The following is a 14642-nucleotide window of genomic DNA, read 5'->3' as shown; positions in this document are numbered from 1 at the left end:
TAAAAAATTGCAGTCTTTGGAAGAATATGAACAACACTGCTTGTTTAAAAACAAATTTTTGTGTATACATATTCTACCATATGCATGAAAGCATAAAGCTGGTATTTCTTTTAAAACATTCACTGATATTTTAACAACCAGTACCAGATCTTGAAATCTGTTTGAATTTCTGGGGAAAAAATCAGTGGAATTTTACTCCTGAAGATTTCAGAGCATAAGTCTAGGAAACAGTCACATGCCTGGTTTTCCTCAGAGAGTATCATCCATGTCTGTGTGTCTCTCACATGGAAAAAAAAAACAAACATTAGTACATTTTGACAATACACAGCACTTACTCTAGAATGAAGTTGGAGTTGTACAGAAACTCCAGAGAGTTAAGACACATAAAAGACAACAGAAATGGAGAATGTCTAGGCACCGCAACAAAAATGACCTGATAGACCTTAGTCTTGTAAAGAACCATTACGGTCTTTCTGGTTAATGATCCATGAGCTAGGGAGGATCTACACAAATTGTTCTGCAATAAAGAATCAAAATACACTCTTTCAAAAGACCCTAAATACATATTCACATGGTACACTAGAGTTATTACAGTAGATCAACTAAATAATTCTAGCAATGCATAGGGCTATACAATTACCATCTGTCAGGGACATATGAGGATCATCCCTGTTTGTGACTATTGTAACTTCTGTTGCGCCAAGGTGGTAATTTTTCATTCTGTCTTACTTCTCTGCAATGCATCTTGTTGCTAAGTTCTACCTTGTCATTCTGAATTTATTGTGGACACCCCCCCAGTCCTGAAAATAGTAAATTGATTTCAGATTCTTTGTTAAAAACCCATTGTAACTCATTTAATGTGCTTGCTTTTTCACAGTGCTTGTGTCACTTCCTGTGTTTTAATACAGGTGAAATAAACAGTTTAAGACGTTAAATAGTTTAGATCAAAATGTCATGCTGGACACCTGCTCTTAACACCCTTTTGAAAAACTGGGTAATAGCTTGAACTACAGCTGCCTTCTTCTTTCCAGCATCCTTCTTCTAAGCTTCTCAGAATATACAGTTTACCAGGTATTGCCTGGCTTTGTGTGTTTTTGCTCATGTTGCGTGAGATCCTAACTCTATGCTTTTAATGAGTTTTATCAATGAAATACACAAACAGATCTTGAGAGCTGAGAATATGAAGTTTAATCAGCTGTATAATGTTGAATAATGGCTGGAATGTAACAGTTATGGACAGGAGTAACTGTAGCTGCAGAACTCTTCTTTCTTTGTTGGATCCCTGCATATTTGTTGTTCTTTATGTATATTTTACCCCAATGGACATTGGTGACAAGAGGTGTCACTCAGGGGTCTGTACTGGGACCAGTAATATTTGATATCTTCATTAATGACACAGATGGTGGGATTGAGTGCACCTTTGCCAAATCTGCAGGCAATACAAGTGTGGTGCACTTGACACGTGTGAGGGATGGGATGCCATCCAGAGTGATCTGGACAGACTTGTGATGTGAACCTGTGGCAATGTCAGGGGGTTTAACAAGGCCAAGTACAAGGTCCAGCCCTTGGGTCAGGGCAGCCCCCAGTATCAGCAGAGGTTGGTGGCTGAGGGGATCAAGAGCAGCTCCAGCAAGAAGGACTTGGACATGCTGGTGGATGAAATGGTGGTTGTGAGCTGACGGTGTTCACTAATGGCCCAGAAAGTGTGGCCAGCAGATTAAGGAAGATGATGCTTCTCCACTCTCGTACCAGAGTCCCAGCCTGAAGAGCTGCATACAGTACAGTTCTGCAGTCCTCAGGACAGGAAAAACTGACATGTTACAGCAGGTCCAGAGGCCACCAATAGGATCTGAGGGCTGGAGCATCTCTCCTGTGAGGGCAGGCTGAGAGAGTTATTCAGCCGGGAGAAGAGAGGGCTCTGGGGAGACCTTATAGCACCCTCCAGTACGTAAAAGAGTCTCTGAGAAAGCTGGAGAGGGACTTTCCAGTAGGGTCTGTGATGACTGGATGAGGGGGGATGGTTTTAAAATAAAAGACAATTGACTTAGATTAGATACAAGGAAGAAGATTTTACCATGATGGTGGTGAAACTCTGGGACAGGTTGCCCAGAGACGTGGTGAGTACCCCATCCTTGGAAACATAGTGGGGCTTTGAGCCACCTCATCTGTGAACATCTTGCAGATGTTCCTGCTTGCTTCAGGACTAGATGACTTTAAAGGTCACTATTCTATGATTTTTTTTAGTTAGATTTTGTGTTTTCTGATTAACTTGGATGTTTGGCCGGAGAATCTTGACCTTGAGCAAGGAACAGCTTCTTAGAGCTGGGAGTGCTCTGGGTGTCTATTCAGCGGCACTTAACTTGGTGTAACATGATCCTGAAATTCCCAGGTTTTCAGTTTAGACATAAAGCACTGCCAGACATTCTACTGGAATTACATCTAGAGCAGAACATTGTGCAGCTATTGCGTATATGAAAGTATTTAATTCCTTTTAGTGTACCCAGTTTCCTACAAATAACTTCCTTCTTAAGCTGTTTGTACAAGAATAGAAGCTAAACCCATGTTTTGATGTTTATGATCTTTATTGTGACAATTTTACTGTTTGTGACATACCTTGTTCATGATCAAACATGGAAACTTCTTTTCACAAAAAAAATAAATTGGTGGGTTGATTGATCTTGCTTTTACCATGTAGCTTTTGTATTTTTTTTTTTGTTCTGTATAAACACTTAATGGCTTTCTGTGATTAACTAGCTATGGAAAATAACCTTGTTTTGTTTTTAAAGTGTGACGTTTGTTTTTATTTTTCTCCTTGGTTCAGTTGCAAATCACAGTTCTTCCAGGGAAAAGGAACGGGACTTAAACTTACATAACTTCTTGGATTTTATTGGTGTCCTGCTTTAGGGCAAATCTGGGAGAAAACCTCCACAGCACTACCCAGCACAAGAATGAATGATATCAAATTACAAAACCCTTCGCCGCTCCAAAGAGATGACAAACTTCAGAGGGTCTCTTTCCTGTGGGTGTTCGCTCTGTTACCAGTCCCTCTGGCATTGGAAAATGCCGCTGCCCAGGCTGGGCTCCCGGTAGTCCACGGGTGCAAGCTCCCGGTGCTCCCCCGAGTCCCCAGTCCAGAGCAGGTTCAATTCGTTTCAGAAAAAGGGAAATAAAACAGTCCAGGAAGACCTCTCTGCTCCAGCTAGCTGGAAAGCCAAGGCGATCTGTCTCTTGTTGTTTGTCTGTGCTGTAGTCAAAACTCCCAATGCGGGGGAGCAAGTACAGTCTCTGATAACAGACTCGGTGCTTCTTTTCCACTCACTTTTACTCTTAGATGAAATTTTAAGAATACAAAACCTGTTTCTGGGCTAGGTGGACAAATGGGGATACAATTTAACATCATAATCAACCCAGGACAATTGGGTTCTTGTGTGCCTTTTTTTTTTGCCCTCCAGCTCCCAAAACGTAATTCTTCAGGGCTTTTCAGATTAGCAGTGTCTTTGTTTTTAGTAATTTTGAAAGCATTAAAAATTATTTGCTTATATGTTAAAGTCCAGTTCATGGATTCCACTCCTGCAAACTCATTATCAGCCAGTGCCCCAGAGTTTTTATTCTGTGGATTGTATCCTGTGAGGTCTACTAATTAACAAACCCGCATCTTTAGTCTCAATTTCATAGAAATAAGATTTGAAATACAGGTCTTTAATAAAGCAACAAAACCCAAACCACATTCTAAGAAATTACATCTTTACATTACTAAGATTTGTCTCCTTTTTTTTCAGATGATTGCAAAGGGAAAAAATGCTTCTGAGCTGTTTCCTGCTGTTGTGAAGAATGTTGCCAGTAAAAATATTGAGGTATTCCTCTAACTTGTTAAGCATACTGTTATGGAAAATTTGTTTATGAGAATTTTATCTAATTGTATTAGACTTCAACATAAAGCATAAAATCTCCAGTGTCATTAATGGAACTTTTTAGGAGTTTATTTCAATAAGGACATTATGATAATAATTTTATGCATAAATAATGGGAACCTGTTGGGTGATTTGGAGGAAAGAATCTTTACAGCTCTTTACACTTTTTAAAAAGTTACTTAATTTTAGAAAGTTTTGAAGTGTGGTGTTAATTGAGAAAAGTTGTTGTAGTTTATTTGAAGTGTGGTGCTTTTTGCAAAGCTTGGGCTTGTGCTACATTCTATTTTTAAATGTCTGTTGCAAATCAAAGCTGAAAGGTAATGACTGGGTAAAAAAAGTGTGTTCTTACATCTATATTGGCTATTAACAGACACACAAAGTAGCTTGCTTCTGTATTTTTTAATTTTTATTTTTTTCATTTCTTGTAAGAAAGCAAGGGAGGAAATCTATCTTAGACTAGTGAAAATTAAGATTTCTAGAATGTGAAAAAATTGAAGTTGTATTAAATGATGATGTGTTTAAATCCACAGGGTTACTGTTGTATAACCACAGGGTGTATGTAGAAAATGTGACTCTGATGCTCACTAGCATTACTGTGCATAATCTGACAGCCTCCCTGCAGAAGTGTCAGAGTTATAGTTGACTTGACAAATGAGATTTTGATAAAAATAGCATCTGTAAGTTTATAGTTTTGAGACCTCATGGTGCCTAACAAGCATCAGTTTGATGAAAGTAGGGTGACCATGCAATGACTTTAGTTACTTCCTACTGCTCATGATTGTAATTTCTGAAAAATGTGGGCAACAGTTGTATGAAGTATTGTATTTTAAGGAGAGGTATGGTTCAGTTCTTCTGTCCTCTTCTGAAAATGTGTGCTTCAGTCTTTGTTATTAATGGGAACAAAAAAATTTCTTTTCCCTGACTTATGGCACTGAAGATTATATTTCCTATGATGAAGGCTTCAGCAAATCCCTTTCTCACTCTAACATGCTGTGATATAATGGATAAAACATCAGTTTTCTTCCGTATTTACATGGATGGATAGTAATAGTCAAGTTTGAGTTTAATTGTAGCTTTAAAGAAATTATTCTTTTTTAGTTACTATGAAAACTTTCGGGTTTTTTGTTCTTTGAGAGAGTGTATATATTTGGCCAAAGCCAAATATTGAGCTCCGGTAAGTCAAGGAGGTGTAAGTATGCAAAGATGCTAATTCAGAGTATTTCAGAAACTTACTGTATTAAAATCATTTTAGAAGTTGTAATTGTACTTTCAGTAATAGGTAGTAAAAAGATACTTGATGAGAAATCAGACTAGTTAAATATTCTGTTCCACTGTAATTTGAGTTTATAAGTTATAAATAGTCTTAAGTCCAGTTTTAAACAATGAGACCTTACACAAAGAGAAGCGCCTTAATATTATCAGTCTGGAGTGCTTTTAACTGTTAGGGCTGGAACCTCTCGTTCCTCTGACAGAGTCAAGATTGTCCCAGTTCCAGCCTTTAAGCCTACTTCAGTAGTGAAGCTGAGACTGTATCCCTCAGTAGGTGTGCACATATGCATAAATATTGTATCTGTACATATATAGAATAAATATGTATGTACAGAGGCAACCACACCATCAGTCACAGGGTATTCGGGTGAGCACAACACCAGCAGATTGGCAGTTCAGGATGGTCTGCTGGTGGGAATGTGTATGTATACACAGTGTTCATCCACGCTCTGCCCAATATCTGGCCCATGGATCTCAGTCACCACTGTTGATGGCACCTGGACATAGGAGCCCCTAAGGCTGTATCCCTTTTTCATTTGCTGGTACAAACATCTTTACACATATGAATGCCTCTAAACCAGGACTCTCCTGCTCCCTCATGGACTTGCCCTTGGACACACAGGTGTGTGCACCTGTGCGCATGTACAACTAGATCTCGCCAGAACTTCCTTGCTCCTCTATAATGTAAACCCCTCTTGTTATGCCCTTGAAGAGATGCACAAAAAGCTATGGTTCTTTGCTCTAGAGACCCACAGGCCATGAGCTTTCCTTGCAGCTGGATGGGTCTTCAGTGGTCTGTGCCATAGCCAGCTCCTCCTGTGGTCTTGCCCTTAGATGCTCAGACCCACACCTACTTCCTTCCCAGGCTTCTTCACCTACTTGTCAGCTGGTGCAGCTTGATGCACTCATATACCTGCACGCATTCCAGTCACTGGCACCACAGACACCTTGGCTTGTGCTTGATTTCACATATTCTGGTCTCTTCAGTTACATGCATGCTCATGGACTGTCTAGCCTGTGGTCCCAGCTTAGCTGTTGGCAGCTAGACCCTCAGTTGTTCCAGATCCTGGCCACCCTGCGCTTAGAGATCCCTATGGCTTTGTCACATTGCAGTTGCTGGAGTCGTTCTTAAGTCCCGTCACTCTGGTCTTTCTAGTTGCTGGTGCCCAACAGCAGCCCTCCAGCCTGTGTCCTGACTGTAGCTGCAGGCATGTAAACACATCTTCACACTGAATAAAGAGTACCTCAGCAAGGAAAGTAGTTTAGAATTAAATATAATGAGTCAATGGAACAGATTTTACTATTCATGTGCAGGGAACAGAAGGATAGATGTACCAAGTATCAAACTGTTCAGCCATTTTACCCTTCTGTTTTTCCCTGACTTAATTCTTTCCAGTTCATGAAGATTTGCCTTGCTTCTCCTTCACTTTAGCTCTTCCCCAGAACATCCCATGTCTAAAATACTTTTCATATGTGTCCCATTTCTATACACATAAAACACCTTCAGTCTGAAAGGTGCTCTGGTTTTTGTTGACTCTTGGTGGTTTTAACACCTGGGCATGGGAACTGAGGCTCTCCCGAGGTTGTTCTCAGAGGACTGTGACAGCATATCCTTTCTCTGAGTCCTAAGTTTGGATTTTTAAATCAGGGCTCAGTGCTCTGATGCAGGAAAATGGAGATAAAGAAGTGGTATAGCATGTTAATTTATTTAAAGAGAAGTGAAGGGCATCTTAATGTTTACAGAAGTACCTTATGATTTTTTTGTTGTAAATGCATACTGACCTCAGCTTGGTTATGTGCATCAAGTCATGGATGGTAAGGATACAAAAAGTGACCTAATAAACAATTGGTGGTATAGAACAAAAGTAAGTCTTTATCAATAATTCATGGATTTTTATATGCTTATATTGATAAATTAATTAAACAAATCTGCCTGTGTTCCTCAAGCCTAATGTGCCTCTGTTATGATTAGCTCTACAGAACAGAACATTTTAACATTGAATGAAGGTAAATGGTAAAAGAGTAGTGTAGTCACGAAGCTCTGAGTGCTTCCATTTCTAGTCACAGAGTGGTTTCAAGGAAAGGAGGCTTTCTTTGCACACCTGCAGTCATTCAGTGCACAGGCCTCTTGTGGTCAATGTTGATTGCTACTTCTCTACAGCTGAACAAAAAATAATTTAGTATGGTATAACCTTCTGTGATTTAATATTATGGTTTTTTGCCAGAATTGGCACAAACATAGATCTTCTGCTAGTGACAGTAATTATTTTCACAGCTGTAGTTGAGGGTCTTTCAGAATTTTCCATTATAAACCCCAACAGTCAGTTTACTACTCAAATGTAAAAAAATGTTTTCACTCTTCCTGGGTATGAATGGTAAAGTGAACTAAATTGAATCCCCTTCTCCCCAAAATCATACTGAGGTTTTCTTAACCTTTGGACATTGCATCCTTTGTAGTATGCTTATATTGCATCTTTTGAATGCTTGTAGTCATGCAGACATAAATCTAGCATCCTTTATTTTCATCCAAGATCAGTGCTCTTTTAATCAGATTTGAGATGGGTAAGTTACCACACTTCAGCTGTAAGTTGTTTCCACTTTCAAATGTGTTAAAGTTATTTATTTTGAGTTTCAGGGTAAAATAAAATGGACTTCTTGAAATTCTTGACTATTGCCCTTTAACCTATTCTCTATGAGAAAAAAAAAGTGTGCTCAAGTGATCAGTTTCTCCATCTTAGATTATTATAGTCTTAAGTTACTAGTTAACAATATAAAGCAGAACTTTGGGTTACTAGCCTTCATCTGACTGTTTCATTAATTAGGTAGCATTGCAGCACCTCAGGTGTTTTGTAAGATAATCGAGAAGCACGTGAGTGCTCCAGGAATCTTATTAGCTTTTTCTTCAAAGAAGAAAATGTTGATAAAACTGGGAAACCTAGAAGCTAGTTTTATAGAATTCTAAGACCTTTTCATAGTGATATTCACTGTGCTTTTTCTTTTCAGATAAAAAAGCTTGTGTACGTTTATCTGATGCGCTACGCAGAGGAGCAACAAGATCTAGCATTATTGTCCATCAGTACTTTCCAGCGTGCTTTAAAAGTGAGTGACTACTAAATAACATTTTATAGGGAATTCTGAGCTGGTAGCACAAAAATAAAAATATGTGTGTAAGTGTAGTTTGGTGAACTAAAACATGTAAATAACTACATCTGATAAAGTAGTTTTAAGTTACGTGATTGGCCAAGTTTTTCTCTGCAACCTCAAACCTTGTCAAGCAGCTAAGTAAGCCTGAAAGAAGTAAAATTACTTCACTTAAGAAGAGCAGAAGAATGGTGCTTTCAAATCCACATGCCAACCATTTAATTTCTGGAATGACTTTCCTCATTCCAATATAACTTACATGTATGGACAAAGACCCTGTTATTACCATGAGCCACCTATGTTCCTTTTAATTGATGTAAAAGAAAGCTTTGTGTACAACAGAGAATTGAAACATAAGGAAGACAGTAGTACTTAAAATATTCAGTGTTTGAATATTCTAATTTATTCTATATTATTATTATTCTAATAATGTCATGTCAGTCACATGGTACTTTTTCATTAAAAGCACTGAAAAAATATCCTTTTGTACTCTTGTTTCAGATGAGATAACAATGATAAATGGGATTAGACAGCAAACTTTAGGATTGCCTTTGAAGTGTGACTGTGGAGAGAAGAAAGATTTATTAAGTCTGTTCTGAAATTTTGCCAGTTTTTATAATAAGAGATTAGGTTTTCTTTGTACCCTTCTTGTACTCTAGGCTCATTTCTGTTATGTCACTTAACCCACACCTTGCATTTTGTTGGAAAACGTTGCAATCAGAGCACCATCTGTGCAGCTGTAGGAGGGATCCCACATCGACTGAATAGTTTTCTGCCCCCTTCCCTTGAACTTTCATTCCAGTATCATATGTACTGCCTTCGCTATCTCTGACGGCCATGGAAAGCTTGAATACAAATGACTTTGTATCCAGTATTTTTTGTGATACATGTATACAGTGAACACTCCTCATGGCATAACTATTTAATAGTCCGTGGGTAATGAGAGCAGAGAGAAGAGTGATAATGTTGTGGCTGAGTAGCAAAAAGAGCAACTGGTGGTGTGGCAAGGATGTAGACACCAAACTAGGGGAGATTGTCAGCAACTAAAGAAATTACCAAGCCTGCTATGAAAGATAGGTTTCTGTTAATTTCTTGTAATGTTTTGTTTCTCATTTTGTAATGATTATAATTTCACTTTATGTGTGGACTTCTTTTTTTACCTCCCTCTATCGAAGGAACTTTTTATTTTCAACTTAAGTGGCTGCAGATGACCTTGCAAACTATGGTAGGAACAAGATATTTTTCCAAAAATGGTCAAATAAAGGGCTTTCACTATCCAGATACTTACTATTTAGAACCTTATAAGAGGTAGGAATATTGAGATCTTAGATGAATTGGTTATTAGGTAATACCAGTCTGTAAATATGTGTTGCCAGCTCTCAGTCCTTAGGAGAAATATTCTTTGGGAGATTACCTTCTGGCAAGACTACGTGCATTATAATGAATTAATGATGCTGCAATTTCACTTTGCTAGATTTCAGGGGATTTAGTACTTGATTAAGCAACATTTTCCCCTTGTGTTCCAAGCCCATGATTAATGGATAAAGTTTACATAACAGTTCATCCAATTACAGATGTGTTGTATCTCCAAGCTAACCATAGTATTGTAAAACTGACCAAGGACTGGGGCAAAAGAAGAGAGGATAAGAAATAGAAAAAAGTCTCAAAGCATTTACCATTTGACATGTTTCTTAAAATTGTTTTTTTACTGGCTTCAGTTTACTCCTTGCAGTAAAGCATAATATGGATATTTTGCCAAGAACTTGAATGGGAATGTCACAACTGAGAACAACGTTTTTATTGGCATTTCACAAATATAAGTAATAAAATTTAGGTAGTGTGTCTTTCAGAGTATCTGAATTTTACTTGGATTGCAGCAAATGTATCAGATTATTAAATTAAATATTAGTCTTTTTTATCCATAATTAGCGTATTTTTAATGTTAATGATTTACTTTGTAAAATTTTCATATTTTTATAATATTTAATATTCTCTTTCTTAATTTGTTTTGCTTTTTTTTTTATTTCTTTGTGTTATGTGTGGCACATTTTCTTTATTAGCGTGGCCTTCACTTGCAAGTCTTAGATTTACATGTTTTAATGTGTCATCACTAATCAGTGTAAACACAGCAGTAAATTTAATGTTTTTGCACTGTTTTATTTTATTTCTCCCCTTCACCCCTGTTCTTTAGGATCCTAATCAGTTAATCCGTGCAAGTGCTTTAAGAGTTTTATCCAGTATACGTGTCCCAATTATTGTTCCTATTATGATGCTTGCTATTAAGGAAGCTTCTTCTGATTTATCTCCTTATGTGAGAAAGAATGCAGCCCATGCCATCCAAAAACTGTACAGGTAAGTGATTCTGGAAATTACTGAAAAACAATGTTATGACAGTTGTGGGCTACATTTATAAAGGCTACTGTGACTGGCACGTCTCAGATCCATTTCTTTAAAAGTATAGGGTATGTGAAGACATTCTGTCATTCAGCTGGTTTGGTTGTAATTCTGGGAATTCCCTTGCTTGCTAGGCTTAACAGGATAACTATAAAGAGATACAAAAAAACCTGATACACTATCTTTTATTTTTTAATATACTAGTTATTTTCTTCTATGTAACAACTGTTTTGATGTATTGATGTTTTGATGTATTCTCAGTATTTATGAATTCAGTGTTTCAAGTCTGTATGATTTATGTGGCACATGTGACAAAAGAATGCTAACTGTTAGAAATTCTATCTGTGCAAGTCCAAATCTTTCCAATCTTCCTACTTCAGAAATTCTTGCTGTGTGAGAGTTACTATATAAATATATATATATATATTTATATATAAGTGGCTACTGGTTTGCAGAAGTGGAGTCAACAGAACCTGTACCTTTGCAAAACATCTCCAGGCATTTATTCTACTACTTTTATTTCATCTATGCCAAAAAGTGGAGGTTTAGAGACACTAGAGGTTCTGAATGAGGTAACCTGAGGCTGCTACAATTTCATGCCCCTTCAGACCACCAAGTCACAACTCTGAGCATGCATTCCTAATGGGCATGTAGACACTGACTGATACATATACAACACAAATACACGAAGCCATCTATACAGATCACCAGAGTCAGACATGAGCAGTCATGCAGACAATACCAGCACCAGCAGCCTTACTCTGTTGCACTCTGGCTGATCAGTGTACAGACACATTTGCGTGCCTGGATGTGTACAATATGGATCCCTAATACTAACCCTAGATGCTCAGTGTTTCCAGTAAAAGGCTTTTGATCCCCAGTCTCGCAGTCAGGGGCACACACAAATGCACAATGCTTTCAAACCTTCTGCACTTCCTTCTGCAGATTCCCTTAGTCAGACGCACACATGCCCAACTCTTTTGCTTGAACACTAATGAATCCCACAGTATCTGGATTTAGGCACTAAGACTTTGCTGTGAGGGGCCCATATACATTTTTACCTCTCTTAAGCTAGGTGGAGAGGAAGTGATGAGAGAAACAGAGACTGAGACACTCAAATGGATGTCTCAATAGACTTCCAGACCTTACTGTTTCTTCTGTAGTTTGCCTGAATTCCTTGGGCTGTCTGGTAGACAAAATCTCCAGTTATTGCACTCAGACACACATATAGATGTCTAGCCTAGATCTATGGCCCCACTTCAATAGTGGGCTTCCCAAGCCACCTAGTCTGGTTTGATATTCTCAGGCAGTCACTCAGTGACAACATACATGATTGTTCTCGTTGCTGGTGCTGCAATTATACAGGCCTGTATATCCCATGGTTTAACTCTTCTGTATCACACATGCACACACAGTAGAGCCTGTCTCTGTAGTCATCAGGTTCACAGCGTAGATAGATAAATGTATGTGATGGGTTTTAGCACTAGCTAAAATCACTAAGGTACTTACTCATTTTTTGCTGTGAGATATGGATTAGGAGAAGGGCAAAACAGGCTTAAAACTTAAAAGGAATAAAGAAACTTTATTAACAGGACTACAAGAATAAGAAACCAGAATAAATCCTCCAGAAACCTTTCCTTCCCCCACCCAACCTTTTTTTTTCCCAGCTGACAACATAGAGACAAAACCTGGGATGTTAATGCAGTACAAACTATACAATAGTCTTTTCATCAGTGTCTGTACTGAGAGGAGTTTTCTCTTGGCATTCCATGGAGAGTTCTCCACAAGAAACAGTTTTCTCGTGGCTTTTCATTTCTATGACTGGCAGCTGCCCAGGCAAAAACTCTGCCATCATGCCCTCCTCCCATTTTCACACCACTCAGAGGTGTGTTCATGGGCCATGAACTCAAGGGGTATTATTTTAAGGATGAGTTATTCAAAGGCGAAGGTTCTCTTCATCTGTGGATCTGTGATCATGTGATCTCGTCTCTGTGATCATCTCTGGGAGCAGAGGTTTTCTTCCTCTCTCCCTGGGGGCACAGGGTCTTCATCAGCTCTAATTTCTCTGTTCAAGCGTCTCATGGGATCACAGCTGCTCCACCATCTGCTCAGCTTCATCAATGGATACCTTTGGTCATATCTACAACTTGAATACTTCATCCCCCTAGTACTCTTTAACAAATTAAAGGAGATTTTTCAGAACATTATTGTCCATCTCCACGGCCCTACCGAAATAATATTTCAGTTTATTAAAGCATCTCTGCATTCTCCTTCCATCTGAAGCTTGACTCTTTCTTTTACTCATCTTGATGTTTAATGTTGTCTCTTATGTGTTGATCACTCCCACTTTTCTCACTCTGGAGAGGGGATTAAAGTCTGTGGTCTCGCCTGTTTAGTGAAAGGGTTAAAATCTGACCCAAGCCACCGCAGGCGTTTATGGTGTTGGATTTCAGGTGTCTCTCTCATCCCAGCAGCTGCTGGGAGAGACCAGACAGTTTTTGGCCTGGAGCTGCCTGTGCAGGCAGTGGTGGGGGGAGTGTCAGCGAGTATCAACAGCTGTCTGGGGGCCCCCCCAGAAAGAGCTTCGGCCACCCCTCCAGAACAGGACCTTGAGGGCTTCTTGGGAGAAGCCAGTGCTGCAGCACAGCCTGGCCTGGCCTGGGGGATGCCCTGCAGTCTCAATCCCCTGCCTGGGAGCTCCTGGAGTCTGGCTCAGTCCCCCTCTTCCAGGTTGCACAGGCTGTGGAGGAGCAGGGCAAGCCGCACCAGGGTTCTGGTACCCTTCAAGGCCAGGAAGAAAGAGAGGAGTTCCCGGGCTTGGGTTTTTAAAAGGTGATATTCACAAAGGTGAACTGACTCTTCAGTGGTGCAAAATGCTGACAGTTCTCAGGACTGGCCAGCTATTGGCCTTATCTCAAGCAGAGAAGAAACTCCCAGCAGCTTCTCTCAGAGAAATCACTTCTGTGGGTGTTTTCTGCTTCTTTCCCTAAATGCCAAACTACCACAGTGTACTGAGTAACAAAGCATTTATATACAACTGGCTCCTTTTATGCACCTCTCCCTCTATTTTCCTGTTCTTGTTCCTCCCAAGATCATTTGCATCCCTCCATTTCCCTGCCTTTCACTTCTCCCATAAACATCCTATAGTACGTCTTGTCTTACTGGCATTCATAGTAAGTCTTAGCCATGTAACTAGTAATATCCCTAAGTCTTAAAGGTACTCTGGAGATCCTGCCTTATGGTGTGTTCATTTCAGGACCAAGGGGCTGATGGCTTTTCCATGGCAGCTCTCTGATAAACTTGGGCAGGGACTTCTTCCTTCTGGTGATCTTTATAGGTTTTTTTAGTGAGCTGAGTGCTGTCATGTGATGCCCCTTTATCATGTAACCATCCATTCTCTTATCATGTAAATCCATTCTCTTCTCATAAAAGAGAATGGATTTAAAGTCTCTTCCTGCTATTTAAATAGTTGATTTTTTCTTAGCAACTGGTTCCAGTATGCAAAAACTTTTTGGCCTGAATTATTCTCTATATATAGAATGTCTTTTTTTGCCGGGTTTTTTTGGGTTTTTTTTCCCCTGATATAGTTAAAACTCTTTGGAGGAGTTCAGCAGGAGAAAATGGTCTGATAGTGGCAGCAATTGTCCATTTGGACAGTAGGCAATTTCGTGGAATTTTAACTGAAATTGATGCCTCAATTTCTTCTTTTCATGACAGTGAAGTTTATTTTACTAACAGATTGAGGAGTTCATTGGTAATTGGTGCAACATGGAAAATGCTGAAATCTAATGATTACTACTCCCATCACTAGTATTAATAGGTTCCGTACTGGCACTAGATGCCATAATGGGAGCAAATTACAGATCTCTTTAGCCTCTTTTATTTTCTCTCTGAAAATGGTCCCTTCCGTGTCTTAAATATCAGGAC

At 39.1% G+C, this 14642-nt stretch overlaps 1 protein-coding gene across 1 annotated transcript in view; it reads left to right on the top strand.

Moving 5' to 3' along the window:
* AP3B1 (adaptor related protein complex 3 subunit beta 1) overlaps positions 1-14642 on the top strand; it is a 156924-nt gene that overhangs the window by 16967 nt on the left and 125315 nt on the right. The window contains exons 3-5 of the mRNA XM_058865381.1: positions 3780-3854; positions 8184-8279; positions 10513-10673. Of these exons, the coding sequence (XP_058721364.1) occupies positions 3780-3854; positions 8184-8279; positions 10513-10673 (332 nt within the window). The remainder of the gene's footprint in view (positions 1-3779; positions 3855-8183; positions 8280-10512; positions 10674-14642) is intronic.

This window comes from Poecile atricapillus, chromosome Z, assembly GCF_030490865.1.
Source record: "Poecile atricapillus isolate bPoeAtr1 chromosome Z, bPoeAtr1.hap1, whole genome shotgun sequence".
Lineage (NCBI taxonomy): Eukaryota > Metazoa > Chordata > Aves > Passeriformes > Paridae > Poecile > Poecile atricapillus.
Note: the sequence above shows the minus strand (reverse complement) of the source record. Positions and strands in the feature narration are given on the sequence as shown.